This window comes from Gadus morhua, chromosome 8 (assembly GCF_902167405.1).
Source record: "Gadus morhua chromosome 8, gadMor3.0, whole genome shotgun sequence".
Taxonomy (NCBI): domain Eukaryota; kingdom Metazoa; phylum Chordata; class Actinopteri; order Gadiformes; family Gadidae; genus Gadus; species Gadus morhua.
In genome coordinates this window covers 20,500,080-20,527,140 of record NC_044055.1, presented here as the reverse complement: position 1 = coordinate 20,527,140, position 27,061 = coordinate 20,500,080, and the positions used below count along the sequence as shown (strand labels likewise).

The 27,061-nt window shown below is 48.1% G+C and overlaps 1 protein-coding gene across 2 annotated transcripts in view; it reads left to right on the top strand.

The window, feature by feature from the left end:
- The window catches only part of LOC115548795 (SPRY domain-containing SOCS box protein 4-like), a 52,189-nt gene that overhangs the window by 17,849 nt on the left and 7,279 nt on the right, over positions 1-27,061 (top strand). For both annotated transcript variants that reach the window (XM_030363636.1, XM_030363637.1), the window contains one exon: positions 5,586-6,597. In XM_030363636.1, the coding sequence (XP_030219496.1) occupies positions 5,838-6,597 (760 nt within the window). In that variant the 5' untranslated portion in view covers positions 5,586-5,837. The remainder of the gene's footprint in view (positions 1-5,585; positions 6,598-27,061) is intronic.

The window sequence follows — 27,061 nt, the reverse complement described above, 5'->3', positions numbered from 1 at the left end:
GAGAGAGAGATGTCCACCGTCAGTTCAGAATACAACTCCGTGGGCCATTGGTGCGTACAGGGTACCTTTGGCCGAGGGCCTGTCACGAGATGGGGGCTAGGCTGTTAGCTCTTGCTATTAGTGTGTGAGCCTGTTAGCACTGGCTATTAGCGTGTGATCGCAGGCTGCGCCGGACGGTGGCTCCAGCAGCAGTTCATTACGTTTAGCCAGGCTGCCATTCTCTTTTATTACTGCAGGGGCTGTGAATCTGCCACCTGGATCTGTTCCTCTTCCACACACACACCTCAGTCTGAATGGATGATACTTCCCAGGTTTGTGTTGTCTCTCTCTCTCTCTCTCTCTCTCTCTCTCTCTCTCTCTCTCTCTCTCTCTGTCTCTCTGTCTCTCTCTCTCTCTCTCTCTCTCTCTCTCTCTCTCTCTCTCTCTCTCTCTCTCTCTCTGTGTCTCACTCTCTCTCCCTGTGTGTGTCTATCTCTCTCTGTCTCTCTCCCTGCCCCTCTGTGTCTGTCTCTCTCTGTCTCTCTCTCTCCCTGTGTGTCTCTCTCTCCATGCCTCTCTGTGTCTCTCTCTGTGTCACTCTCTGTGTCTCTCTCACTCTCTCACTGTCTGTGTCTCTCTCTCTGTCTCTCTCTTTCTCTCTGTGTCTCTCTCTCTGTGTCTCTCTCTCTGTGGATAAGGGCCACTCGGTCACTGTGCGCCCTTACGCCGTGTCCTTTAAAGTCTCTCCGCAGCCAGAGGGTAGGGGTGGTGACGTATGGCTACACAGCACAGTGCTGCACCAAACTTCGTGATGCTGTGCATTTCACCAACATGGCCTTTAATAACACCATTAAAGTGTGTGATATATGTGGCCTCATCATGCCTTCGCGGATACAACAACACCACCCCATCCTCATCTCGGTGATTTAGGTGTGTGTGTATTTAGAAGTTGTTTATGTGCCGCAAGCCCAGGCTGATATAATTTTTCATTTTTAGCCTGCTTGGAATGTCCAGCAGAGTCGGGGAAAGAGGGGATGAAGGAAGAGGGGAAAAAAAGGTGATGGAAAATGAAAAAAAGAGCCGGAGCAAACGAGTGTCACGACAAGTGAGGGGTTGGTTTCCCAGACTGCGTCCAGCACACCTTGAGCGGAGGACGAGGGCCACAGAGAGGCGGTTGTGTCAAATGTTCCAACTGTTGGTCTGGAATTCCTAACTGGGCTAACTCGGTGTCTGGGATCACCGCCTGTGTTTTGACACCCCTGGAGAACAAACAAGTCTCGGCTAGGTTCAACAAATGCCAAGTCTATTTAGGAACTGGAAAATACAAATGCGGAACCGTATTGATTATCCAATATCTTGCGTGTGCGTACGCGTTTGTCTCTGAGTGCACGTGTGTTTGTGTTTCGCCTGATTGTTGTTTCCACAGTACCCTGGTTACCTAGCAACCAGCTAACAGTTGCAAAAGCAGGAAAATTGGTTGGATTTTGGAAAATAAATCTTGCGTCATGAAAAGCTATTTATGTAGGGCAATCTTGGAGTTATGTAATTTATTTTGTATTTTCCCCCCAGAAATTGCTGTTGTGACCAGCTCTATAAACTGCATCTAAAGTGGATTAAACGTGCCATGGGGAAGCTTTTTTTGTCACACACTTGCACACTTACACACACACATTGGAATTGAACACAATGCCCTTCATGCCTTGCCTTTTACTAGGACATGACTCTGCCGATTTGGTTTGACCTACTGCAGGTGCTCCCTCTGTGAGGGAGAGGAAGTACACACACACACACACACACACACACACACACACACACACACACACACACACACACACACACACACACACACACACACACACACACACACACACACACACACACACACACACACACACCGAACACACACACACACTCACACACACATAGGCCTTGCAGTCTGGTGGTCTATTTCTTTTATATGGGGTCAATGAGTGTTCATATTTCACTTGTTGGTGTGACACACACACCCTGCATAATTGAACATCACTGAATGGTGCTGTGACTCATGGAGACTAAACATTGTATGTTTGATCCACCTCCTCTCTACGCCTCGTCTTGCCGCTTGTGTCGGGAAAGGCTAACCAGACTTCCCCTGGTCTGAAAGAGGTGTGTGTGCGTGTGCGTGCGTGCGTGCGCGCGCGCGAGAGAGCATTTGTGTGTTTTCAAAGGTCTTGTGCCCCGTCAGAGTTCAGAGAACACTTAAATAAAATACATTCTCCGAGGCCCTAGATAGGATCCTTCTTTTGAGCCCAAGATAGGATCTTTTCTCGGAGCTTCGCCAATAATTCACACATAAGCCCCAAACGCTGTCGTATTCTTTATCTCTCTTTTGCTCTCTCACTCTCCCCCCCACAACTCTCTCTCTCACTCCCTCCGTCTCAGTCTGTCTCAGTATCTGTCTCTGTCTCTTTATTTTCCACCCACAAACCTGATCCCAGACCGTAGAAAGCGTTTTAGATGATCCATAGAAGAAAAGCCCAAACTACTTTTCTTTAATGTACATCTTAATGTCTCAGGCTGTCTGTCTTTGTCCATTCTCTCCCAATGTTCACGGTTTACTCTCCCTTTTCTGTCTCCTTTTATTACACCCTATTATTTCATCGCAGCTTCTTGTCTGTCTGTGGGAAGTGGCTACTACCCTCTCTATGTTTACTTATTAGCATTTCTTTCCTCTCCTTTTGAATGCGTTCCATTCTCTGTCTGTCTGTCTGTCTGTCTGTCTGTCTGTCTGTCTGTCTGTTGCTCTTGCAGACTGTGCACTGTGTCTGCCGCTCTGTGTTTATCTCTCTCTCTATCTCTCTATCTCTTTCTCCCCACCCCCCCTAACCTTCTCCCCTCTCCATTTCATGTTCCTCTTCCCAAACCACTCCCACGTGAGCCCACCTGTGATACTCGATATTCATCTCCTACCACTTTAAAGTACCTCCCCTAGTGTGTGTGTGTGTGTGTGTGTGTGTGTGTGTGTGTGTGTGTGTGTGTGTGTGTGTGTGTGTGTGTGTGTGTGTGTGCGCTCACATGCGACGCCGCCATATGCCGGCGTCGCATGCGAGTGGCATATGGCCGCCCTCAACGGCCGTACCTGTCGGGCCCCAGCCGGACGGGGAAGATGAGGGGATGACGAACGAGTGCAGACGGTCTCTAAACGAGTTGGCGGCAGTTGGCCCCAGGTCTAAGAGTGTGGTGGATGAGAGAGAGAGAGAGAGAGAGAGAGAGAGAGAGAGAGAGAGAGAGAGAGAGAGAGAGAGAGAGAGAGAGAGAGAGAGAGAGAGAGAGAGAGAGAGAGAGAGAGAGAGAGAGAGAGAGAGAGAGGGAGAGAGGAGAGGTAGGTAAACACGACGGTCGCAGATGGTAACGGCGTGTTGTAACTTATAAACAGCCTCCGAAAGCCGAGCTGGGCCGGAGATGCGGGGGGGTCAAGGGTCAAATGGCCCCTTGGCAGAGATGGGTTTGTTCTGGAAGATTGTTGTCTACATACCCTGCCAGCTGACTCCGGCACACATACGCGCACACACGCGCATGCGTACACACATATAGGGCTACACCTACTCACACATACATATACACACAGTCCGTCTCTAAGTGTTGTTAGTTTCTTACCATACTGAATCATGTTTCTTTGGCTGTCCATTAGAAAGCGGTAATTGTGGAATCTTCCATGAGACATCCATCCATAAGCACCGTGAAACACTATGAGACTTGAGTGTGTGTGTGTGTGTGTGTGTGTGTGTGTGTGTGTGTGTGTGTGGGGGGGTGTTCACATAATGAACCCTGTCGTGCTTAGGATTGAACTCAGTGGTGGTAGGCTGGGTCCTGCCAGCTGCCATGACCTCATTCAGACGGAGAGATGGAGCGAGAGAGAAATGTACCTTGGCCACACAAGCAAAAACACAGCAAGTTAAAACAAGAACTATACTCAAAAACAACTCGATGATACTCTGTGGAAAGCTGGCAAACGGTCTTTCTGGGATCATTGAAATCTGTCTGTGTATAATCTGCAATGCATATTTTAGTACTTTAGAACTGTTTATATTCCGTGCCTAAAATGTAATACTCCCCTTGGTTAGAATATTCAATTAGTGCTTTAGTCTACAAAACAAGAAATAAAGTGGATTGTATAGAATACAATCTGTTATCAGGCATCTGCTCGGTTGTTTTGGATAATCTTGGCCCCACGGAGGGGAGACTTGATTTGGTATTCAGGGTTCACATCCCCGTAACGGTTGCAGTGTTGAGGTGTCGTGCTTATCTAGAGCCACAGGGGCCTGTGCCCCCCACCCCCTTATTGTGCAACACCAGAGTTTAATTTAGTTTAAGTTGAATAAGTTTCAAGAAGACATCAACCCTAACCGTAACCCTAACCCTAACTGTTTTACTAGCATCAAACCTCACCATAAACCAACACAAATACATGGATTCTCTGCATCCTACCAAATATATTTTAAACCGATGTTTTCTTATTGAAGAGTTGACGTTATGCTAGCAGCGAGGACACGTTCATAAGCATCCCCAGCCCTAATGCATCGTGGTGTTCTGCTCATGTTGGGCGGGTGGCTTTGAGGTGAGCGGGAAATGGATGAGACAGATGGAGAGCAGAGACAGCTCTCTCCCTCCCACCTCCCCGGCTGGCTAGGGGGGGGGGGGGGGGAGATTGCCTCGGGTGAGGCTGTCCTCTTTCGCTGTGAACAGGAAGCACCAGATGTCCCTCCTGGAAGACACCACTACATCAGTTAAACTGGGGAATCTCTCTCTTTCTCTCCACCACTCGCTCCCTCTCTTTCCCGGTTTCTCTCTCACTCCTTCTCTTTCCCACTCTCGCCCCCTTCCTGTTCTCTTTCCCCCCCCTCCTCTCTCCCTCCCCCCATGTGTGTGGGCTGCATTGATGTGGGACAATGCAGAGTTGCTGTAGCAATTAAATGCCGCAAAGGGGGGCAAATTAAAGGCACCATCACAAATCTTTCACCCCAAACTCACAAAGCTGATCGGAGCACACGGCTGCTAACAATTTATGCCGGGCTCGCCCGGGCTAACTTCCTGCGTTATCGCAGACGGACAGCGCTCGGGTTACTTCCTGTTGTTGCATTGCAATACTTGCAGACTCAGACGCATGCTTTGACAAGGAACCAGATTAAAATCACATCAATTAAATGAGAGAGCACCAGCTTTAGAAAGAACACGGTGTTATGTAGCGGATGTGTGTATGTGTGTGCACCCAAGTGCAGCCATGGGTACATAAATTGGCACACAAGTTGAGTGTGCGTTGGTACATGAGTTGTGTGTGTGTGTGTGTGTGCGCTGAGTCAGAGGAAGTGTGCCAGGGTGCTGGTGTCTGCTTGTGGCTTGCCTCTTCCCCATCCTTTGTTCCTGGTGAACACAGCACCTGCCATCATCCATCTTGTTCTCCAAGTCCCTTTTCATCCTCTCTTTGTCCGCGCTCTATTTCTTTCCCTCCATTGTTTTCCCCGCTGTTAATACGATTCCTAGGTGATGTCAGAGTTCATAACCTCTTCGCTGTGGTTAATTTGTTCGTCTGTATCCCCCCCCCCCCCCCCCCCCCTACTCTTCCTTAGGACGTTCTGTTGCAGCTCCTTCCCACTGGAGTTATTATTGGCATGAGACCAGACGGCCCGCTTCCTGCGTTGTCACCGCCACTTCCTCTCCCTCCGTCCTTCCGCCTGCGTCCCACCAGCTCCGCCCGGCCGCATTGATGAGGTAACGCCAGGGACGTCCCAGACATCCACCCGCCCAGTCGTCCCCCCACCCCCCGCCCTCCTCTCTCCCCTCTGCCCCCCGCCCTCCACCGGGTCCTCCAGTCCGGGGCCATGGGCCAGAAGATCTCCGGGGGCATCAAGTCGGTGGACGGCCGCGGGGAGAGCGGCGGCGGCGTGGGCGGAGGCGGCAGCGGCGGCTCCCCGTCCTACCGGCCCTCGGCCCACCGCCGCCGCCACCCCGAGCTCCGGGGCCCCGACTTCTCCAAGCCCACCCGGCTGGACCTCCTGCTGGACATGCCGTGCGCCGGCCCCGACGCGCAGCTGCGCCACGCCTGGAACCCCGACGACCGCTCGCTCAACGTCTTCATCAAGGACGAGGACAAGCTGACCTTCCACCGCCACCCCGTGGCCCAGAGCACCGACTGCATCCGCGGCCGGGTGGGCTACACGCGGGGGCTCCACGTGTGGCGGATCCACTGGCCGGCGCGGCAGCGGGGCACGCACGCCGTGGTGGGCGTGGCCACGGCGGAGGCGCCGCTGCACTCGGTGGGCTACACGGCGCTGGTGGGGTCGGACTGCGAGTCGTGGGGCTGGGACCTGGGCCGCAACCGGCTCTACCACGACAGCAAGAACCGGGCGCACGGCGCGGCGCCCGCCTACCCCTGCTTCCTGGAGCCCGAGGAGGCCTTCTCGCTGCCCGACGGCCTCCTGGTGGTGCTGGACATGGACGAGGGCACGCTGAGCTTCATGGTGGAGGGACACTACCTGGGCGTGGCCTTCCGGGGCCTGAAGGGCCGCAAGCTGTACCCCGTGGTGAGCGCCGTGTGGGGCCACTGCGAGATCACCATGAAGTACGTCAACGGCCTGGATCGTAAGTACCGCCGCCGCTCGCTTCTAGAGCTTCTGCTGCCGCGGGTCCTCTCTGCGGGGTTGGGGGGGAACCAAACTGAAAAAATAAAAAAATGGACTATAACACTTCTCTCTGAGTCCTTACAGAAGAGTAATAGATCAATGGTAAAAAAAAAAAAAAAAGAAGGTTAAATTTCAGTGACGAGTGAGACAGAGCGGGCACTATATTTAAATGAGACAGACGGACAGATGGACGGAAAGGGCAGCTTAACAATATTCCTGTTTAAAAAGAGCAGATGGATCCTTTAAACGCGGGTTAATGATCTACTCTCCTTAACGGCGAGCGCCACCGCTGCTGTCCCCCGGAGCCAAGCGATCCGCCGACAGATTGAGTATGTGACTCAAACGACAGCATTCAGCAGAGCAGCGGCTTGTCTAAAGCTCGTTTCCTCGAGGCCCGCCCTCTCTCCCCTTTAACGGTGTCCTCAGGGGAGCCCTGCACATCGAGCGTCCAGCCCCGGGGCTCTGTGTCCTGGGGCGCTGTGTCCCGGCTCTCCTGCCGTCGCTCCCTCCACTCGGTGGGCTCCGCTCGGGATGCTGCGCCGTGTCCAATCGGCATGAGGACACCCTGCGGAGCCCCCCTCATCGATGCCTCCCTCGAGGTCCACACCGGGCGATGAAGAAGAGGAGGCTGGGGCTCGGGTCTGTGATAAAACCACAGGGAGGCACGCCGGAGAATACAGGCCAGGTGTTACCGTGGAAAAGCACGAAATAACAGTTCTGAGAAGAACATACACCACCGTTCAAAAGTTTGGGGTCACCCACACAATTTCCTGTTCTCTATGAAAACTCACACTTAATTGCACAAGGGTTTTTCTAATCATCAATTAGCCTTTTAACACGATCAGCTAAACAATGTACCATAAGAACAGAGGAGTGATGGTTTCTGGAAATGGGCCTCTGTACACCTATGTAGATATTCCATTAGGAATCTGCCGTGTCCAGCTCTAGAACAGTCATTTAATACATCAACAATGTCTAGACTGTATTCCTGATAATTTCACGTTTTAAAAAAATAAATGAGGACATTTCTAAGTGACCCTAAACTTTTGAACAGTTGTTTTGGTTTAGTGGACAGGGACCATGTACAGAACAGGTTCTGTACCAGAGTTAGCTCAATAGATAATTTGCATCTGTGGTCCGTAGTGTATATGGATTTGTTTTGGGAGCGTTCTGCTCTGATATGGCGCACTAATCGGCCACAGGCTAATTACATAAAGACTGAGTAACAGATCAACGGCTATTCCTATGACTTTGTACGGATAAAACTGTGAATGAGATTTCTATTGGGGGCACCTTTGGAGGGAAATTGGTCCCACTTCTGCTAGCTGGCTCTGGAGTGCACTCAATCCCATGCAGACTCTGTGTGTGTTCTTTCTCTTTTGTTATGAAGGCAGTCAAAGAAAGTCTTTATCCATTTGATCTGTATACACCAGAATCCAGTTTCAGTTTCCCTTTCCACTCATCAGACTGTGCCATTGGTTTCCGCTTTCCTTCAATGCAGACATGTCTCCGGGAGGTTTTCTGAGCCGCTGTTTATCTAAGGGAGAGAAGACTATCATGAATGCTAATTGGCGAGTCTATCATACCATTTTGTTTGAAAATGTCTTGAGATTGGAGGTACCGTTCAAAATGGTTTCAATGCTGGTATGTCTTGTTTAGACTAGGCTATGGCTCTACTCTCATTTCTAAGAACACACACACACACACTCCCACACACACTGTGACTCTGTGAAGAGAGCTGAATTTTGTGGAACCTCATGGGTCTTATTTGGTATCACAACAATGCATGTTTTTGTCCGTTGCTGAGCAGGAAGCCGAAGTCAACCGCATCTTCCTGTGTAGTTTGTTACGTCTGGGACTCGTGGCCCTGCCAACCCCAGCTTCTACTTGGGAGGAACAACCCTGTTTGAAGTTCTCTTACTCTCAAGGTTTACGACAAACCAATGACAACATGAGCAGCTGTTCTCTGTGTTTTGAAATCTGATACTGGTGTTATGGTTAACGGTTGAGTAGAAGCATAACCATTGCTTTCAGTTTATCATCACCAAATAAATGAATAGGGGCAGTCCATTCGAAAGCGAGAAGTGGCACTTTTTAAAGCAAGGCATAATCTACCACTGTGGTCAACTCTTGGTTTGGTTTAAATGATTACAACAAATCAAATCCAGAAGAACAGCCTGCTTTATCTCCTGACCACCTCAGTCCGTGTGTGTGGGTGGGTGTGTGTGTGTGTGTGTGTGTGTGTGTGTCTGTGTTACATTCCTAGCCAGGGCTCTGCTTAAAGCACCTGCCCTTGTTACCTACACGTCAGCCATTTTCTATTGCTGGGCCATCTGTTTCGATTTCACAGAAGAAGATTTTCCTTTGTCCACACAAATCACATAGCAGCGCTCCTGAATAGCGCACGTGGGCTTCAAGTGCTGCTAAAAGAGCTTTGGCTTTTTGAAGATGTCCTGCCAAGACTGAGGTCCACAGAAAATGAAAAGAATGCAAGACCCCTCCTGATAGGCCAGTCCATATAAGCTGGTCCAGAGAGGCCGGCTCTGATAGGTCAGTCCCGACCCGTAATAGTTTATTTGTTTATATATTAGAACCGCGTCTTCAAATTCACGTTAATAATTCCCCACTTTTCATCTGTTCCCCGGAATCTATTAATTTGGAGATTTAATGAACAGCCTTGAGTTTCTCTCTCACTCTCTTTCTTTCTTTCTTTCTTTCTTTCTTTCTTTCTTTCTTTCTTTCTTTCTTTCTCTCTCTCTCTCTCTCTCTCTCTCTCTCTCTCTCTCTCTCTCTCTCTCTCTCTCTGTCTCTCTCTCTCTCTCTCTCTCTCTCTCTCTCTCTCTCTCTCTCTCTCTCTCTCTCTCTCTCTCTCTCTCTCTCTCGTTGCGGTCAAAGACTCCATGACATCAGACTGTATCCACTCCAGTTAATTTAGGTGCAGCTGCCTTTTACTGCCCCTGTGGATGATTCAGTCTGTAAGCATGACATCCTCTAACGCACACGCACATAGTCTGAGAGCATGACATCCTCATGGACGCACACCACAGGTGGATGCACATCTGCCTTCACCATTGCTCATGAAGTGTCTCCACTTTGTTACATTGTGTGCCAGACTCTCTGGCTTTGGTGCACAGTTGTGTTCTAGTCAGAAAACACGTTGCATGTGTGAGAGTGTGTCATAGTTGTTCTATGTGGTTCTCGAAACATCAAGGGTGTTTTCATGCATCACTGACTTGATTTAATTCACTCACTATTCACTCGGAAAATGATTCAACCGAATGAATGACTCGCATGGCGGCGGAGTCTGTGTGTGGGTGTGTGTGTGTGTTTGGTTAGAGACAGACGGGCAGACCAGACGCTCCCTGCTCGAAGCAGCATAGCAGCATGGTATGCCAACAATGTGATTCTGGGACTGGTGTTTTCATTTGTGTGCGTGCGTGTGTGGGTTATGTGGAGGAATATGAATACATACAAATACACAAATTCCATGAAATGCTAATCAGTGTCAATCCCTGTTCACTAGTTGGTATACTAAAGTCCATGTTCATCTAGGTGCATGTGTGTTTGTGCATGTGTGCGTGTGAGACACTCTAGCCATTGCCTCTATAGAGAGACACACACACACACACACACACACACACACACACACACACACACACACACACACACACACACACACACACACACACACACACACACACACACACACACCTCCCTCGTCTTTGTAATTGTACCAATTAGCGATGCTTAGACCCCAGAAGGAGCTGTCTCAGCCTGGGCTCTGATTGTGATGTTCAGCTCCTCCGCGTCGATGCCACTATTACCTCTTACCTCTGCTTTAATTACACAAGGAAAGCAGCAGCACGGTTGCTTACAGCTGGCTTTCACGTCAAACCCCCCCTCTCCTGCCTTGTCTGTGGGGTCAGCCGGCCAGTATCGACACGTAAACCAGGACGCAGTAGGGTAGCGAGGTGAGTTATCGCCGAGATGTGCTCACGTCTGCTACCTGCCCGAGTCACAGTGCATCATTCATAGTTGGGCGCCGCCACTCCACCAGTACGTATAAATCTTCGGCTCCAACGACCCGGAGGTCAAGATGAGGAAAAGTGGGTTGTGCTGTTAACATAGCCTCAATATAATGGTGTAACATATGAGTATCTTTAACCCACTATAATCTGCCCATGCTGTTCAGCCACACATACATAGACAGCATTGGGTGCAGGCGAGGATCAGCCGCTCACTTTCCCATCGCAAAAGCCGCAGCCATTATCAACACATACTTTGCATTCCTAGATAACTCAATGGAAATGTACCCGCTTTGCGCTTTTGCATGAATACCCGATACCCATTGCTCGCATACTTACAGCCTTCTAAATCCGACCCTCCACGACCAGCAGTGTTTAGTCTGTGTCACAAGACCCTAAAGTCTCGAAACCAGCCCCCTCCCCACTGAGCTACACAGAATCCCATTCATGCGCAGCTAGAGGCTATGTATGGATACACCGGGGGAGCCGTAAACAAACCCAGCTAGCATAAACCACCCCTGACACCAGGACACTAAATTCAAGCTCTGCTCGGGAATAGCAGCGTTAGTGAGATGTTCCCCACGGCTCTAGTCATCTGCACCGTTCTTCTTCCCCAGGAAAAACACATCTGTGGAAGTCAAATGTTGACATGATGGACCAGGAGAGGCTGGGGGGAACAGAGGCTAATGTGTGCGTGGGTGGACAGGGAAGGGTTAATTGACTTGTTCCACGAGTTGAGGATGAACTCGAAAAACATTTTTTGTTGGGATTGGTTCCACAACATCAATCAAATTGCTAAACTGTTCCAGGCCACGACCCAGCTTTCCCAGCAGTGGGCTGTGGGTTAGCGAGCTAGCGCGTAGCGTTAAGTAAACACTACTGACTCTGTGATATCTGGGTCAGTAGGTTTGTGCTTCAGCATAGCTAAAGCTCCATGCTCGAGGTCTATTCGCCCAATCTTGGTGTTCTGCTTCTGCTTGCTTTGGATTTACTACTTTCCTGTGTGTTTTGGCAATTCCTCTCAGCAAACCCCACGTTTGACTTGGATTGTGCAGGTGCTGTTTATTTTCACGTTTTTCCCCTTCCAGGTGCATTCTGCCTGTTACCAGGTGTCCCGTATCTGCTTGCATATTGAGCTTCATGCCTTCATGCTGCTAGTCTATTGTTTCTGGAAGCTTGTTTTCAAAGTTCTTGAGAACATCCCCTCACAATACATTTGATATAAAGTATAATAAACCAGACATCTAGTTTTTGTAGTATATCTACATATTTATGAAATATCTAAATATAGATATTTATATCTATTTTCTTCACATTGGATGAAGCTGTGTTTCTCCTAGGGCTGTGCTGTTAGGTTTCCAATCCTTTTACCAAATTAACTTTCAAACAGGGTGCAAATCTGCTCCCATGTGTTGGACCAGTAAGTTGGGGAAATCGGTAAAGAAAAAAACATCCCGGGCAAAGGATTCCTTAGTCTCCGCACTTGGCTCTGCGAACACTCTGTTCACTTCAGCGCAGAGATGAAAGTGCTATGATCCATTGTAATGTTATTTTACACTCCAGTGTTTAGGAAGCCTCAGATCCACCGTGTCAAACGGCCACAAAGTACACATCGTTCTCCTCTCCCACAGCCTTGGCGGCAACTCTTCAGTCCTGCGTCGTGTCTCTCTTCAGACTGCACACTCATCGTTAAATATTAATATGATTGAGGAAGAGGCAGGAATGAAGGAACTGAGCAAATAAAGAAGGAAGGAAGAACTGGGGTATGAAAATAAGTTAATATTTCTGTATTATATTTTGGTGTTCACGTCGATGGCGAGCGATCCCAGGGCACTCGTTAGCGCGGTACGACGCCCGGTGGTGGCGTGGAGGGTGTGAATGAATGAATGAGGCTGTGAAAAGTGAGAGGAAGTGTGTTTAAAAATACACCCTGAGAGAACAAAGACAATGAGTAATGCACATGCGGAGGAGGCAGGACATCGCCGTGGTGATGGTGTTCCACTACCAGGCTCAAGGTTCCTGGGTCCATCCTCAGTTTCTTCCGTCTAATTTCTGCTACTTAAAGGACCCATGGCATGAACATTTCCCTTTATGAGGTTTTCTAAAATTAATATGAGCCCCCATAGGCAGGCTAGTCCCCTAGCCTGCCTTTGGTCCCCCAGTGTCTAGAAATGGCGTCAGGTGTAAAACGAGCACTAGGTACCCTGCTCCGCCTTTGAAAAATGAAAGCTCAGACGCTCCGATTTCGAAGATTGCCCCATATGTCATCATAAGGGGCCAGGTTACCTCCCCTTCTCTGCTTTGCCCGCCCAGAGAATTTGGCCCGCCAATGAGACTATGAGCTACGACTGTTGTACACTTCTTTGTTATTTGGATAACCGTTCTGCTGTTGGTGTTATGGCGCATAACACTTCGGGTTCTCTGACGTCTCTGGTATTTCCACAACGAGACTCGTAGCGGGGGTTATCTCAGCCATGGTTGAGAAGGAATTGGGGGAAAGGAACTTTGGCTTCGACTCCCTGAAGTACATGAACCGCGACATGGAGGAGAAAGGGATGGTTGCCTGCGATTGTCTCCCGCCGGAGCCCCGCTGCTGAGGCACCGCCGCAAAGCACCGCCGCAAAGCACCGCCGCCGCGGGGCATCCGTGCCTCGGCGCTGCCTGCTGGCAGCGGGGCTCCGGTGGGACAAAATCGAATGATGGGGAAGTGGAAGAACCAGAGACGTCGGAGAACCCGACGCAGTCGTTTGAGATTCATCATATCGTCTGGAGACGCACAGCTTTTGGCCGTGATAATGTATGTTATATGATATAGATATCTATGTATAATATGATATTATTTAGATATAGAGCACCAGAACTCCCGGAGCACCCGAAGTGTTCTAGAATATTTACAGAACACGGCCGAAAGCTGTGTGCGCCTCTCCATTGCGATACATCCACTGTAAACAGAGCACATGGTACCGTGGCCGCAAGCTGCTCAGGGCCACACCCCCACCCTCCACCTTGACCCGCCTCTAAAAAACGGCACGTTTTTTGGAAAGCTCATTGTGGGACTTGCTCGTAGTGGCTGTAATTCTGCACCAAGGCTGAATTTCTTGAAATACTAACACCACTAACACCTATATATAAGCTTCTATAAAGTAGCATGCCATGGGACCTTTAATGAACTGTATCTACATGTCTATATCTCCTCCATTCCACTTTGCGTTAACTGTGTCTTGAATGAACACAAATGACTAAAAATAGTTATGAATTGCTAATAGAGGGCATGGAGATTAGAAGGAGGAAGAGACCATGACTGAATGTGTGTGAGAGAGCTGGAGGGAGATGAACGGAAGTATGAATAAACAGAGCCTGCAGGGGCTCGGGCAAATTGACAGGCATGCCGAAAGATCACAGTGTCTACTTTGGTTGGAGATGAAATGATCCCTAAAGTGACACAGAAGACGTTCACAGCGGAAGAACACATGGTGAAACTCTGCATTTTAATATTCTGCTGGCAGGCAGGTTGGCTGGTACTTCCGATTATTCCTCTTATTCCAAACGAGATAGTTAGAGATCCTATTACAAGGAAGCTCATTTGTAGTGCCTCTCGTGATGACGGCCATGCACACGCACACACACACGCACACACACACACACACACACACACACACACACACACACACACACACACACACACACACACACACACACACACACACACACACACACACACACACACACACACACACACACACACACTTCCATTTCTGTCCACTGTGTCCTGGTTTGAATCCCGTGTGTGTGGCAGCGTTGATGTGTTGAGGAGGAGAGGGCGTGTGTTGGTATCGAGAGGCCCGGCTGCATGTGCTGAGGACGGCGCTCTGCCATCACATCTGCTGTTTGTTCCCAAGCAGTCTGCTGCTAGAGAGCAGAACAGGACGGAGAGAGGGAGGGAGACGGAGAGAGAGAGACGGAGGGGGGGAGGGAGGGAGGGGAGGGAGATAGAGAAAATGGGGAGTGAGATGGTGAGGGAGAGGTAATAGGTGTGAGTGAGACATACAGAGAGTGACAGAAGTGTGTGTGTGTGTGTGTGTGTGTGTGTGTGTGTGTGTGTGTGTGTGTGTGTGTGTGTGTGTGTGTGTGTGTGTGTGTGTGTGTGTGTGTGTGGAGGATTGATTGAGAGATTGAGATAGAGCGAGAGAATGGTGTGATTGATGAGGGGAAATGAGAGGAGCGCAGTGGGAGACTGAAGTCATAAAGGACACAATAAAGGAGAGAAGACAAGTCCTGCCTCTGCAAGCTACCCCTCACATCCTTTCCCCCCCCATCTCCATCTCTCTCGCTCTCTGTCTCTCTGCCTCGTTCTACCTCTCGCTCTCTTCCCCTGTGGTCGTCTCACTCTGTCACTGCACTTAGGTCTCTTCAGTATTGTTAACAATTGATAACCATACATTATAAAATATAACACGAGTATAGTACCAATCAGTGCCGGGCGTGAATGACGCACATGTCATCATGTCAAGTGTGTGTGTGGGCTGTTTTTCAGAACGTAATCTTCCCTTCGTTTGAATCATGATGCATTCTTTTTTTGCATCACATTCCTAATTCTCCTGCTTCCAAACCGAAATGCTTCGTTTCCTGTCGATCGGTTATAACTTTGAGGATCGCCAGACCTGTTTGGTGCTCATCCATTATGTGATGGTGGTTAATGGGGGATCAGTGAGAGGTTGGGTGTCCCGGATTCAGGGCGGCGCAGGGGGAAGAGGACACACTTTGCCTTTCATAGAGGCCACGGCATCTCTGGCCCTTCCACCCCCTGCCGTGGTGATGAGCAGGCAGGCCAGGAGGAGAGATTGGTAGCAATCTGATCCGGGAGCGGTTGGGAATGGAATGAGATGCGTTGACTTAGCTGCAGTGTGGGGTCGGTGCGGTGGTTCACCAGCAGGGGGGGTGCTTCTCTCCTTGCCTGGGACCCTTTAGCTTCCATCATCTACAGATGGAGGCTTTTTCTAATGTTCAACTTTGACTGGTTGTACCTTTCTCATGTAGTTGCCAGATGTCGACAATTCGTGAGTGAAGCGAAGTGTAACACTTTCGAACATTTGAACATTAAGAAAGGTTCGGAGACAGAATTGCATTTATCTACTTACATTTCTGTTTAATTTTAATTAGAGTTAATGTATTTGATGGCAAAGTGGCTAGGTACTGAACTGTAAATGTCAATATTGTATATGATAACATTGAGAAGCTTAAGATGGGCTTTGGTAAAATATATTTATCAACTTATGTACACGGTCATCGATCGAGGAGCAAGTGATGGTGGTGTGTTTGTGAATGAATGAATCAGTTAACGATTGATTCATCTTCAAGATCCTTCAGAGTTATTTATCTATGGTATTTCTGCAGTGTCAGGCTCTGACTAGAAGAAATTAAGTACACAGAGTAGTTAATCATTACTGGCACATTGCGCTAGTCAGTCCTTTCTACATCATTAAACGTCATCTCCCTTCGTAACGACCACTGGTGCTTTGGAGGACACATCCTTGGATAATGAGGTTATCCAGAAATTAGAGTGTGTGTGAAAAATACTTAAAAATAGTGCACAACTACAGCAGCCGTAGCGAGTTAACTATTTAAAATATTTTTGGTGGAAGGTTAAGTGTGCCTGAATAACGAGTTCCTGATTAGCATGATGTTTATTAGTGTGGTTCACTTACTGGCTCTTCTTTCAGAAAGCTTTCATGTTTAATTCATTAACAGAAACAAATAAAAATTGAAATGTGCATAAAAACATCGATCCCCCTCTACGGACACTTACAGATAGCCCACACTTCAATTAAAATAATATATATTGTGCTTTTCTACTGCGTGAGCAGCTTTGAACACCCACTGCAATTTGTTAATAAGTAATTTTGACAGTTGACACTTTTGACACTGCAGACAATAAGGCTGACCTGAATACCAGGCCAGTTAAGAGCAGAAGGGGACTGTCAACAGTTTCTATCTGGAGCAGCAGCCCTATGGGAGGAGCGTGCCTCCAAATCACTTGGAAATTAGGTCATGATCAAGATGACATATGATAAGGTAGCCTACTACATTTGATACTTGAGCATATCAAGAACTTTTAACACTGGCATAGAATATCAATAGACATATTTGACATTCACCAGGGAACTGTGTTCTGAGAGTATTTATACTTTAACATACAGAATTTGGGTCCTTTTTGGAATATATATTCGACGAGTGAGTGTGGTGCTAGGTCATGGTACCAAGACATTTCATCGCTACTTTATAGATTTGATGAATGTCAATTAAAGATGGCTCTCTCCATCGGCCGTTGCAGAGCAGGGCCTTCGGATTGAACGTGCTGATCTGCTGCAGGTTCAACACCCCCACCCCCACCCCCCCCCCCCCCCGCCCTCAGCAGGTCTCCGAAGGTGAACGGCAAACGCCCCGGGTCCAGTCCTCCATTTGCCCCTCGACGGCCTTCCTCTCTGGTCCTGTGAAGTTCAGCAAAGCGATGACCAGTACACAATGTTTTCATGAATGTTTTCAAAAACAGCCGTCCCAAGTGGGAGAAACGGACACAAGGTTCAAAGAACCGGCGGACAGATGCGTACGACCATACTGTGTTTCGCAGTGTTCTTTCCAACTTGAATAGGCTGTCCATGGCAGGTAATTACTCTTCTATAAATGTGCTTTTAGCCAACCAGATATCAAGTTTACTTTGAGCACAATGCAGCCCGCTTTCGGGGATTACTTCTAATCAATGCACCGCTCAGAATTCACCGCTGCTAATATTTATGCATGGCTGTTTAGGCCAGAGTCAGGGGAAAATGATTGCTCCGCTTAATTGAACAGAGAGGTTGGCGTCTAGCAAACGTAAAGGTCAGAGGACAGGGTTTCTTACTCCCAGCTGAAAGGGCATTGGCTCGCTGTCCGCGTCTACAGACCTCCTCGAGCGAGTACCCAAACCCAATCAATGCTCCTTATGACATCAATAAAAAAATCCCCTGGGGAAAATGTGTTGGTTAATGACTAAATAACAAGCAGTTAAACACACAAAATAAATCTCGGTTGGGCGACAGGTCCAGACTTTACGTGAGGACAAGCCGGGTAGAGAGCGATCTGAAGCCGGCCACAATAGTGAGTGTTTTCAGGGCCATGGGGCGGGTTGAAGTAGGTTTTGGCAGGTGAATTGATGTTGTACACCCAAGGTCTATGCCTTTGTCAAATTAAACCCCCACCTAAAAAACGAAATATAAAAGTATGGCCATTTATCATCACCATGTCAGACAGCCACAATAGCTTCTTCTTTTATTTTCTTGTTGAAGAACAACCTTTTAAAGGTCTGGCCCTCCGCCACCTTTTGTGCGACCAACCTTGCCTGAAGTAGGGATCCCTCTTCTGTGATCCCTCTCAAGGTGTCTCTCCTTTGGATTGTTTATATGTGGGCCAAATGATTGGTTTACTCCTATTCAATCCTGAGGTGTGCTTTGCAACACATCATTCAAGTCAGGCCTCGGTGAATACTCCCCTGAACGTAAGCCCGTCCTGAACGGAGCGAAGCAGAGACCTTGACATTAAATGCAAGCAACATAATATTTATGATGTACTGTGCACTGTATGCTTAGTATGTATAACAAGCAAGATATCCTAGTATGTATAACAAATAAGATAGCCTATCTTAAAATGGCAAACAACAACAACAACTACTTCCTATTAGGTTGTTGACAAGGTCAGGGCATGAATGCATCATGTCTCGATTCTATTACGTCCTCAAAGCATGATTGCACTTTTTGCTTTCCTAAGCACCTCTATTAATAATTAATTTAATGTCTGTATTCGTAGAAGTTACAGCATATTTTACGCCAGCTACCATAAATGTTGTTTATGGGTTATGGGTTCATGGGTTATAAAATGGGAACCGTTTCCCTGCTATTTAGAATAATATTTATTTGAATGTATCGGTGGCCTCAGTGTACAAGGAAAGTCCACATTTGTTTCCAAAGGCTATAAATGTTAATTCATCTCTGGTATTGAGTCAGTGTTTGCAGCCATAGCAAGGGCAAGGAGTCCCGAGAAGTGATTAAAAGTGATTCACAGTGAGCAAGCGCTGATATTCTAGGCCAGCCGTCTGCTGGGACTGTACTCCGACCTTTGACCCCCGTACTGACTGTGTTGATCAATCATCCCCCGGTCTCCACTTCGGCACTGGCCGAATTCTCTCCCAGTGACATCACACTCCTATCGACTTTCTCTACACCTCTGTCAGAGACCGAGAACCCCTCTCCTCCTCATCCTATTCTCCTCCTCATCCTATTCTCCTCCTCCTCCTCCTCCTGGCTACTGGTCGTCTGGTGGCTCTGGTGGCAGGGCCTAATCTCTCTGCTCACAGCGCCGTCCTCTCCCACCATTAAGTTAATCCTTCCAACCCTTCTCCTTCCCCGGCCCCGTGGCCCACACTCCTCCATCACTCTGGGGTTCTGGCGCTGATGCGGTCATATTGCTGCCCCCTTGCTCTCCTCTCCTCTCCTCTCCTCTCCTCTCCTCTCCTCTCCTCCTCTCCTCTCCTCTCCTCTCCTCTACTCTCCTCTCCTCTCCTCTCCTCTCCTCCTCTCCTCTCCTCCTCTCCTCCTCCCTCTCGCCGATGCCGTAGAACCGGGCCTCAGCTGGAACGTCTTCCACGGTGCTCTCCAGCTCCATCGCTACCCTGGTGTTTCCTGCTCCCTCTTCGTTATGCCTCCCCCTCGTGGTTCATCATCCTCCCTGTTTCAGCGGCGTCGTGTTGGTGTTGATAGAACGGTCCACCTCCTTCTTGTTTCCCCCTACCCGTCCACCCCTGGTTGGGTCTTTGTCATGGCATTGGTGGCAATTTAGTTTTCCAGAACTACTTCAGTGAAACAACACTTCTTCGCCACCTCTGGCCTCAGTGAGTCTCAGAAGGTGAACGCCAAACGCCCCGGGTCCAGTTCTCCATTCGTCTCTGGAAGGCCCTCCTTCCTGGATCTGTGAAGTTCAGTAAAGCGATGAGCAGTACAGAACCATAGCTTGGGGTAGTTCAAATTTCTCCTCTGTGGGCTCCGCGTCCTCGGATAAACCCTAGCCGTGTGCGTTTGCCATGGTCACGTGGCGCACTGCGAGGGCACCAGTGGCTGCAGCGCTGACACCTCCTCCTCTTGTTTCAAAGACCGGCTCGTGGTCCAATAGGGCGCTGGCAGTGGATGTCTGTCCTGGTCGACGTGGACCCAACCCTAGGAACTTCAGTCCTGCACTGACAAGCGAGCTGGTGTTTGAACGAGCGATCGATGCAAAATTGTCAAAGAGGAGACGGAAGAGAAACGTTGTAAGGAATATTAATGAGTGCTCAACCTTTCATTGCTCGAGATGCATCGTATTTGATTGAGAGATATCTTGATTCACTAAGTTGTATTGAATATGCTTCCTTTTTTTGTCATTCTGACTAGAACTCGAACCAATTCCACTTGATAAAATACACCATCCAGCACTCGGCACAGAACTACAAGTGTACATTCTGTTGTATATCTTGGACTTAAATGTACATGTTCCCCCATTCCCACGTGGAATCCATCCTCCCATTGTTAATGACTCCCGGGGAAGGTTTTTGTTTTGCTCCCGGGAAATGGTCCTACCTCCAGAGTGGGTTTGAATCGCAAATCTCTGGTGGCGGAGCTCTTAACACCCTCTCCTTTCAACTGACTGACTTTGAGCTCCTCCCACACATAATCTACGCTTTAAGAATGAAAGCATCCATTTGCAGAGTTTAACAGTCCAACTCCAAACAGCTGTTCTTGAGCAGATAAGAATCGGTTTCAGGTAACCCTGAGGCTTTGACTAATTTATTTCATAAAAACTTGACTCAACGATTTTGTATGGCTTGTTTACCAAAGGAAGGACTGCAGTTTAGATGTCTAGAGAAGAGATGCAATAACTAAATGTTCTGGTACAGCAGAAACTCAATACCAGATACCAGAACTCTCACTCCAGCCTCGTCAACACTTGAGACATGACCTCTCACAACCTCTTGACGGAATGCAGCAGAAAATATTCAGCTTCCAAGTTTGAAGTCGCAAAATATGGACGTCTTTAGCTCTTTGGTCTATTGGTGGTTGTAAATGTTTGTATTTTATTTCACGGAGGGTTCCATTCCCACCGCACCTTTCTGAAGGTTTGAGATGCGGCGTCCAGGAATAACAATTGGATGTGCATGTCTACTCTTGAATGCTTGCCACACCATACCTGGTGAACACAGTCACTGGTTTTGTAAGAATACCTGCCTTTTAAAGTGGAGGATTAGGCCTGTTGCTCACTACTTCCTTCTCCTTCCACTACTGTCTTGTTTAAACTTTAGCTCACAGTGATTTGTATCCTCTTCACTCTGCATCATTACCAAGCGTTTATGTCTCACCCTGTTCGTCTCTCCTTAGTCTCTGTTGACTCTCGCCCATTTTGTTTGGAGCTGCCTTATTCCAGCCGGTGGGACTCGAATGGATCCACATTCATACTTAGTGTTATCGATTCACAGATTTGGCGTTTTTAATAGTAGGTGGTGTAGCAGTAGTAACACACAAGTGAGGGAGTTCTGCTGTAAGGCACACAAAACCACAAAACAAAGTTTTGTGTTCAAACTTGAGTATGGATTCTGTCTCAATACGGTGAAATGCGATACACATCGATACTGTCTCCATAAAAACCCCCACAGTTCCTTATTTTACTGCAATCAAGCTGAGTCCAATGCCTCGTCACTTCACTGTCATATATATGTACTGCTTCTATGCCGAGTCTGCCCGTGCACCTGGCCTCGCATGTGCACATTTAACTGCCCCACCCCCACACACACACATGTAACAAAATGTGTGTCCATGCTTGTTTATGTGTGACTGAAACAAAGGCCACTATTGTCAATCTAGTCGTATTCATAGTCCTGCTAAGGGGACATTGCATTACTGAAGTCAGCATGATGAGGCGGAAATTATCTCTTTTACCTCCTACCTTTACCTCCCCATTTGTGTCTTCTGTGTCTATTTTGGCTCGTCAATGCTTTGCTCTTGTGAGACGAGATGGACGCATTAAGATCAATGGAGTTCCTCCGCTGGCGAATGTCTCCTCCGTCTCACTCCCTTGCCTGTCTCTTCACATTACACAGTGTTCCCGTATCCTATTGCTGTTTTCCTTTTTAATTATTTAGCGGACGCTTTTATCCATAGCGACTTACAGTTAAGTGAGTTGCACGGCGTCAAGCAGCAGGTCTTAAGGGGTTAGGAGCACTAGGATGACTACAGGCTGGCTGCGGACACTGGGGCATCGAACCCAGTGCCTTTCGGCAGAGAGGGTCATAGCCTCTGCTCAGGCCTTAATCGAAGCTCACCTGCCTGGTGTTGTTATCATCAGCACCTGCACGGTGTGGTAGACTAAACCTGTTAGGTGAGCCATGACATAAAGTGGTGTTTTCTGTGTTTTCACACAGTTTAAACCGTGTATAGGGGTCAGCCGGTACTGGTCTGTTTGTATTTGACGCCGTCAAATCAGCACTAGAAGTCTGTGAAAGGTGTTTATGAGCATCAGTGTTGAGTAGTAGACATTCTGTGTATCATTATACATGGTCCCTGGTACAACAGAACAGTGTACTTTAAAGAACTACAAGGAATATTAGGAACATTTCAAAACATGTATCCATGTGGTTCTGGTAAATTGGTTATGAACACAGTTGGGAATATTCCAACTAAATAATGTGTTGAATATGTTTTTGGCTAGTATTTTAGTAGCAAAATCATAAGAGAAGTGTAGTGTAGTTCACTTAACTGTGAGTTCTTGCACTACCCACTAAATGTTCATGTTTACACCAAATAATGTGACGAAATCGTCCCCTTTGGTGCTGGTAAAATGGGGACTTAAAGAAGTATATGACATTTCTTTTTTTTTTTGAGAACCACTGAACTAGACAAACCATTAAAACTGACTTGTCTGAGAGAGAGAACAGGGGACTGGCTGTCACCACATCATTAGCCCCTTCCATATTTTCATCTCTCTGCCTCTTCCCTTCTCTCCCTGCCTCTCTCTCTCTCTCTCTCTCTCTCTCTCTCTCTCTCTCTCTCTCTCTCTCTCTCTCTCTCTCTCTCTCTCTCTCTCTCTCTCTCTCTCTCTCTCTCTCTCTCTCTCTCTCCCTGCCTCTCTTCTCTCTCTCCCTGCCTCTCTTCTCTCTCTCCGTGCCTCTCTTCTCTCTCTCCCTGCCTCTCTTCTCTCTCTCCCTGCCTCTCTTCTCTCTCCATGCCTCTCTTCTCTCTCTCCCTGCCACTCTTCTCTCTCGCCCTGCCACTCTTCTCTCTCTCCCTGCCTCTCTTCTCTCTCCGTGCCTCCCTTCTCTCTCTTTCGCCCTTGGTTTTTTCCAAAGACAATCTGTCTTTTTGTCTAATCATTTCCATCCCTCACTTGTGTCTGTTTTCTAGGCTGTATTAGACTGTTTTCCTTCTTCTGAAGGGATTAGAGGACGCGCTCTGTGAGGAACACTGGCAGGCCGAGTGGAACACGAGTTGTTGGTGGTTAAACACACACTTCATCCTCACCATGTGGATGTTGTTTGTGCGTTCTCCCAGGACTGACGTGTTCGCTGCGCGTCTGATCAAACCGTCCAATGACTAACAAGCCTCTCCTCCTCGCTCACGCTTATGTTCACTCATTCCCTTTTCCGTTTGTGTTTCTTTCTGCAGTTTTTCTGCAGTTAAAACCAATGGGGGATACCGCACAACACATGCAATTAGTGCGTGATTTCTCAGCTGTTGCTAAAGAAAGACAGAAAGCCCAGACATTTGTAAGCAACACCGTCGGGGAATGTTCCCATGGACACCGTTGTGAACACGGTGTTTATGTCTGGTATGGAGCGGTCTGTTTTCAAGTTGATTTAGTCGGCTCACAGCCCTGTCTGTGTGTCTGGGGCTGTGTCATTGAGAGTTGAAGGTCGGCCAGGATGATGGTGCCGCCTACCTCTGTCATTTTTCTGGCGTTTCATGGATAAAGTCTTCTCCCCCCCACCCACCCACACACTCTAACTCTCACCTGTTCTGTTCACCTTCTAATCTCCCTCTCTCTCTCCACCCCTGTGATCCCCCGCCTTCTATTTTTCTCCACTCTGGTTCTCGGTCTCCATCCTCATCATTATCATTTTATTTCTACCACCACTGCTCTTTTTCTCCACCTCCATCTCTCATTCCCACTCACCTTCTTGTTCCTTCTCCCCCTCTCTCTCTCTTTGTCTCTCTTTGTGTGTGTGTGTGTGTGTGTGTGTGTGTGTGTGTGTGTGTGTGTGTGTGTGTGTGTGTGTGTGTGTGTGTGTGTGTGTGTGTGTGTGTTCTCCTCCCAGAGGGGAGTGTGTGAACTCTGGAGTTACAGTAAGGGGGGAATCAGAGCCGTAGAGTGGTAGCTTAGGTTTCTGGCTCCTCGCGTTCAGCCAGCCAGCCCTGCCCCCCTGTCTAACGAATGAGCTATGGTTATTGTGCCTTTTACACGATGGAAGGAAAATGTATCGTAAGCTACATGTAGCACGTTTCTTATGTTTGTGTTATTAGGTAGCTATGTGCATAAGTTGAATTACACTACTACTAATTACATTAGTAATGACATCTGTGTACCTTATGCTACATAACTTAGGCTAAGTAGCTACACAAACCTTACATTAGCTGTACCTTAAGCTACACAGCCACATGCTCCTTCTGCTAGGTAGCTACATGTGCCTTATACTCCCCACATGTACTTTACGCTACTAAGCTGCATACTTTGCTTAGCTTCATGTTCCTTATGCCTGGTAGCTTGCAACGGGGTCATCCCTATGTTCCCCAGGTCCTATGTTCCCCGGGTGCAAAAGGTTAGGGTTAGGGTGAGGGTTAACCCTAAACCTAACCCTTACCATAACCAATCGGAGGAGAGACATTCTAACCAATCACAGGCGAATCAGAGGCGAAAAAGGCGGTACTTGCCCCTACCGTCCTACGAATAAAAGATTTGCTCACAGGGTCCTATGTTCCCCGGTCACATACAAAGCGGGGAACATAGGACCCGGGGAACATAGATACGCTCCCCTTGCAACATGCACCTTACAGTACATTTATCTTAGGCAACCTAGCTATATGTACCTTTTGATAGCTAACTGTATGTACTGTACTTTGCTGCACCTTTCTGTATTTTCTGATTGCGTTACATGACTTACCTGTTACCGGTTGCTACCTGTCAGTATCTGGCTACAAGTAACTTACAGTAGGCTATAGCATAGACTAGTAAGTCTACCTTATGTATCTTACATTAGTCAAGCTTACATTATCGAGCTGCTTTTGTCTTCATGTACCATATAGGACCTTCACACTATAGCTAAGCTTCTTTATTGAACTGTTTATTCCTTCCTTCGAGGGCGTCTAAAGAGAGTGCCGCCCTAGAAAGAGAAGGACACTGTAGCGGTCGGCTTGCCCCAGCAGTGCACCCATATGCTAGTAAGCCCATTATAACAGCAGCAAGGGACTCTCTGCTGCCTCTCTGCTGCCTCTCTGTCTCTCTGTGTCTCTCTCTGAGGCGAGGCTGCCCATTACTGCACACACACTGTCTTTTGTTCCTGTGGTTGTCTCAACGGCCATGTGTCTCCAGTAAATTATCCATCCCCCCCGATGTGAAATCCATATTGTCCTCCTTCCAATGAGCTCAAGAGGACGAATCGCTCTTGCCTTTACTATCCTGGTTCCGACCCTCCTCCCCGTTGGGATAGTTTTTGGTTGTGGGACACCCCCGTCATGTTTCACTGCTTTTCACGATGACACATTCTGATGAGGTACACGAGCGGCCTGTTGTGAAACATGAGGTTTTAAATGCATGGATTTATTGAGCACGTATGTGCTCTACTCACTGCAGTGCGGTCGATGGTCCCACTGTGTGTTGTCCTCTCCATCTGAGAGCTGGGTTACCAAGGAAAGGGGGCTAAGCGTGAACACCTCGCGGGGAAACAGCATCATAGCGGCTTCTTAACATGGACGGTCCATCCCATCTGCCTGGGTTAGCGTTACAATGCAGCGTTTAGTGTCACGGAGTAAAGTGCGCTTCATCTGCTTCAAGTATTAAACTTTGATTTTTCATCACAAAGCACTTTCCTCGCATCCCCTTAATTTGGTTATATACCCTGCAGCAAATGGGAAATGTTTCCTTTTTCCAATTGCTTTGTGTTTCATCGTTGCTGTTTTTCAGAGCAACCAGTGGCTGACCTGGTGGCTATTGAAAGAACCCCCGTTGATTATAGAAATACAAAAACAGCAATAAACTCTGCGTCCGAGGAGGGAGGGACTGTCATTATCCTGGTAACCGGTTGAGCCTGGCAGGGACCAGCCAGCCACACTAGCTGTGTACTTTCACCTTCGTCCTTGATGGGTACAATCCCCTGCCTCGCTTCTGTCAACATCCCCAAAAAACTGGGAAGAGCAGGACGCCTGGTCAAATATTTATTTAGCAACTGATCATCTTTAGTGAGGGTGACTTTGTCCGTGGTGTGTGTGTGTGTGTGTGTGTGTGTGTGTGTGTGTGTGTGTGTGTGTGTGTGTGTGCGCGTGTGCGTGTGTGTGGGAAACAGGCTTTGTGAGTGCTTTGGATTGTTCTGTTGATGTTCCTATGTGTGTGGTATTCGTGTTGGTCTGTCCGTTCTGAATGTGACTTTGGATTATGTCTGTCAGATGTGACATCCATGTGTTTGCCTGGACGTCAATTTAGTTGATTGAATTTTTTCTGGTTCTTGTTGTTGCCCTTGTCCCGTGTGTTGTATTGTGTAATTTATCGGATTCTTACATCTATTTGACATACTGCTTCTGTCTGCCTTTCGGTCTGCGTGCCAGCCCCAGTAAACAGAGAAAGTTGACCTGCTTAAATTAGTTAATTATTGATTTACTAACAGCAATTGGTATTCCAAGCAGCAGGCATATGTAACATGTTGTAGTAGCGTGGGAGAGAGGCTGTGGTCACAGCGAGCTCTGTCCGTGTTCTTCTCCAGGCTCATTAAAACCTGGATCTTTTTGTTTTCTTCATTCAAAATGCTAATGGCTGCACCACCACCGACCTTTCCCGTGTCTGAGCAGACGCAACGCAAGCAACACACCCCCGATCCCCTTTCTGCTTTACCTTTCCTCCATTATCAGCAGGATCATTATAATCTGTCGCCTTCGTCCTGAGCCCTGTGTCGTGATGGAAAACACATCTCTCACCGCAGTGCTCCTTCCAACACCCACTGGGTGTCACCGCACCTCTGGCCACCCCGTCATCTTCTCTTCTCCTTGACCCGTGGCTTCAGGCTTCAGCGCACTCACCTCAGATGAATTTAGTTTGAAGCAGACCAAACTGGCCATATGTTGGTTTGTGTGTGTGTGTGTG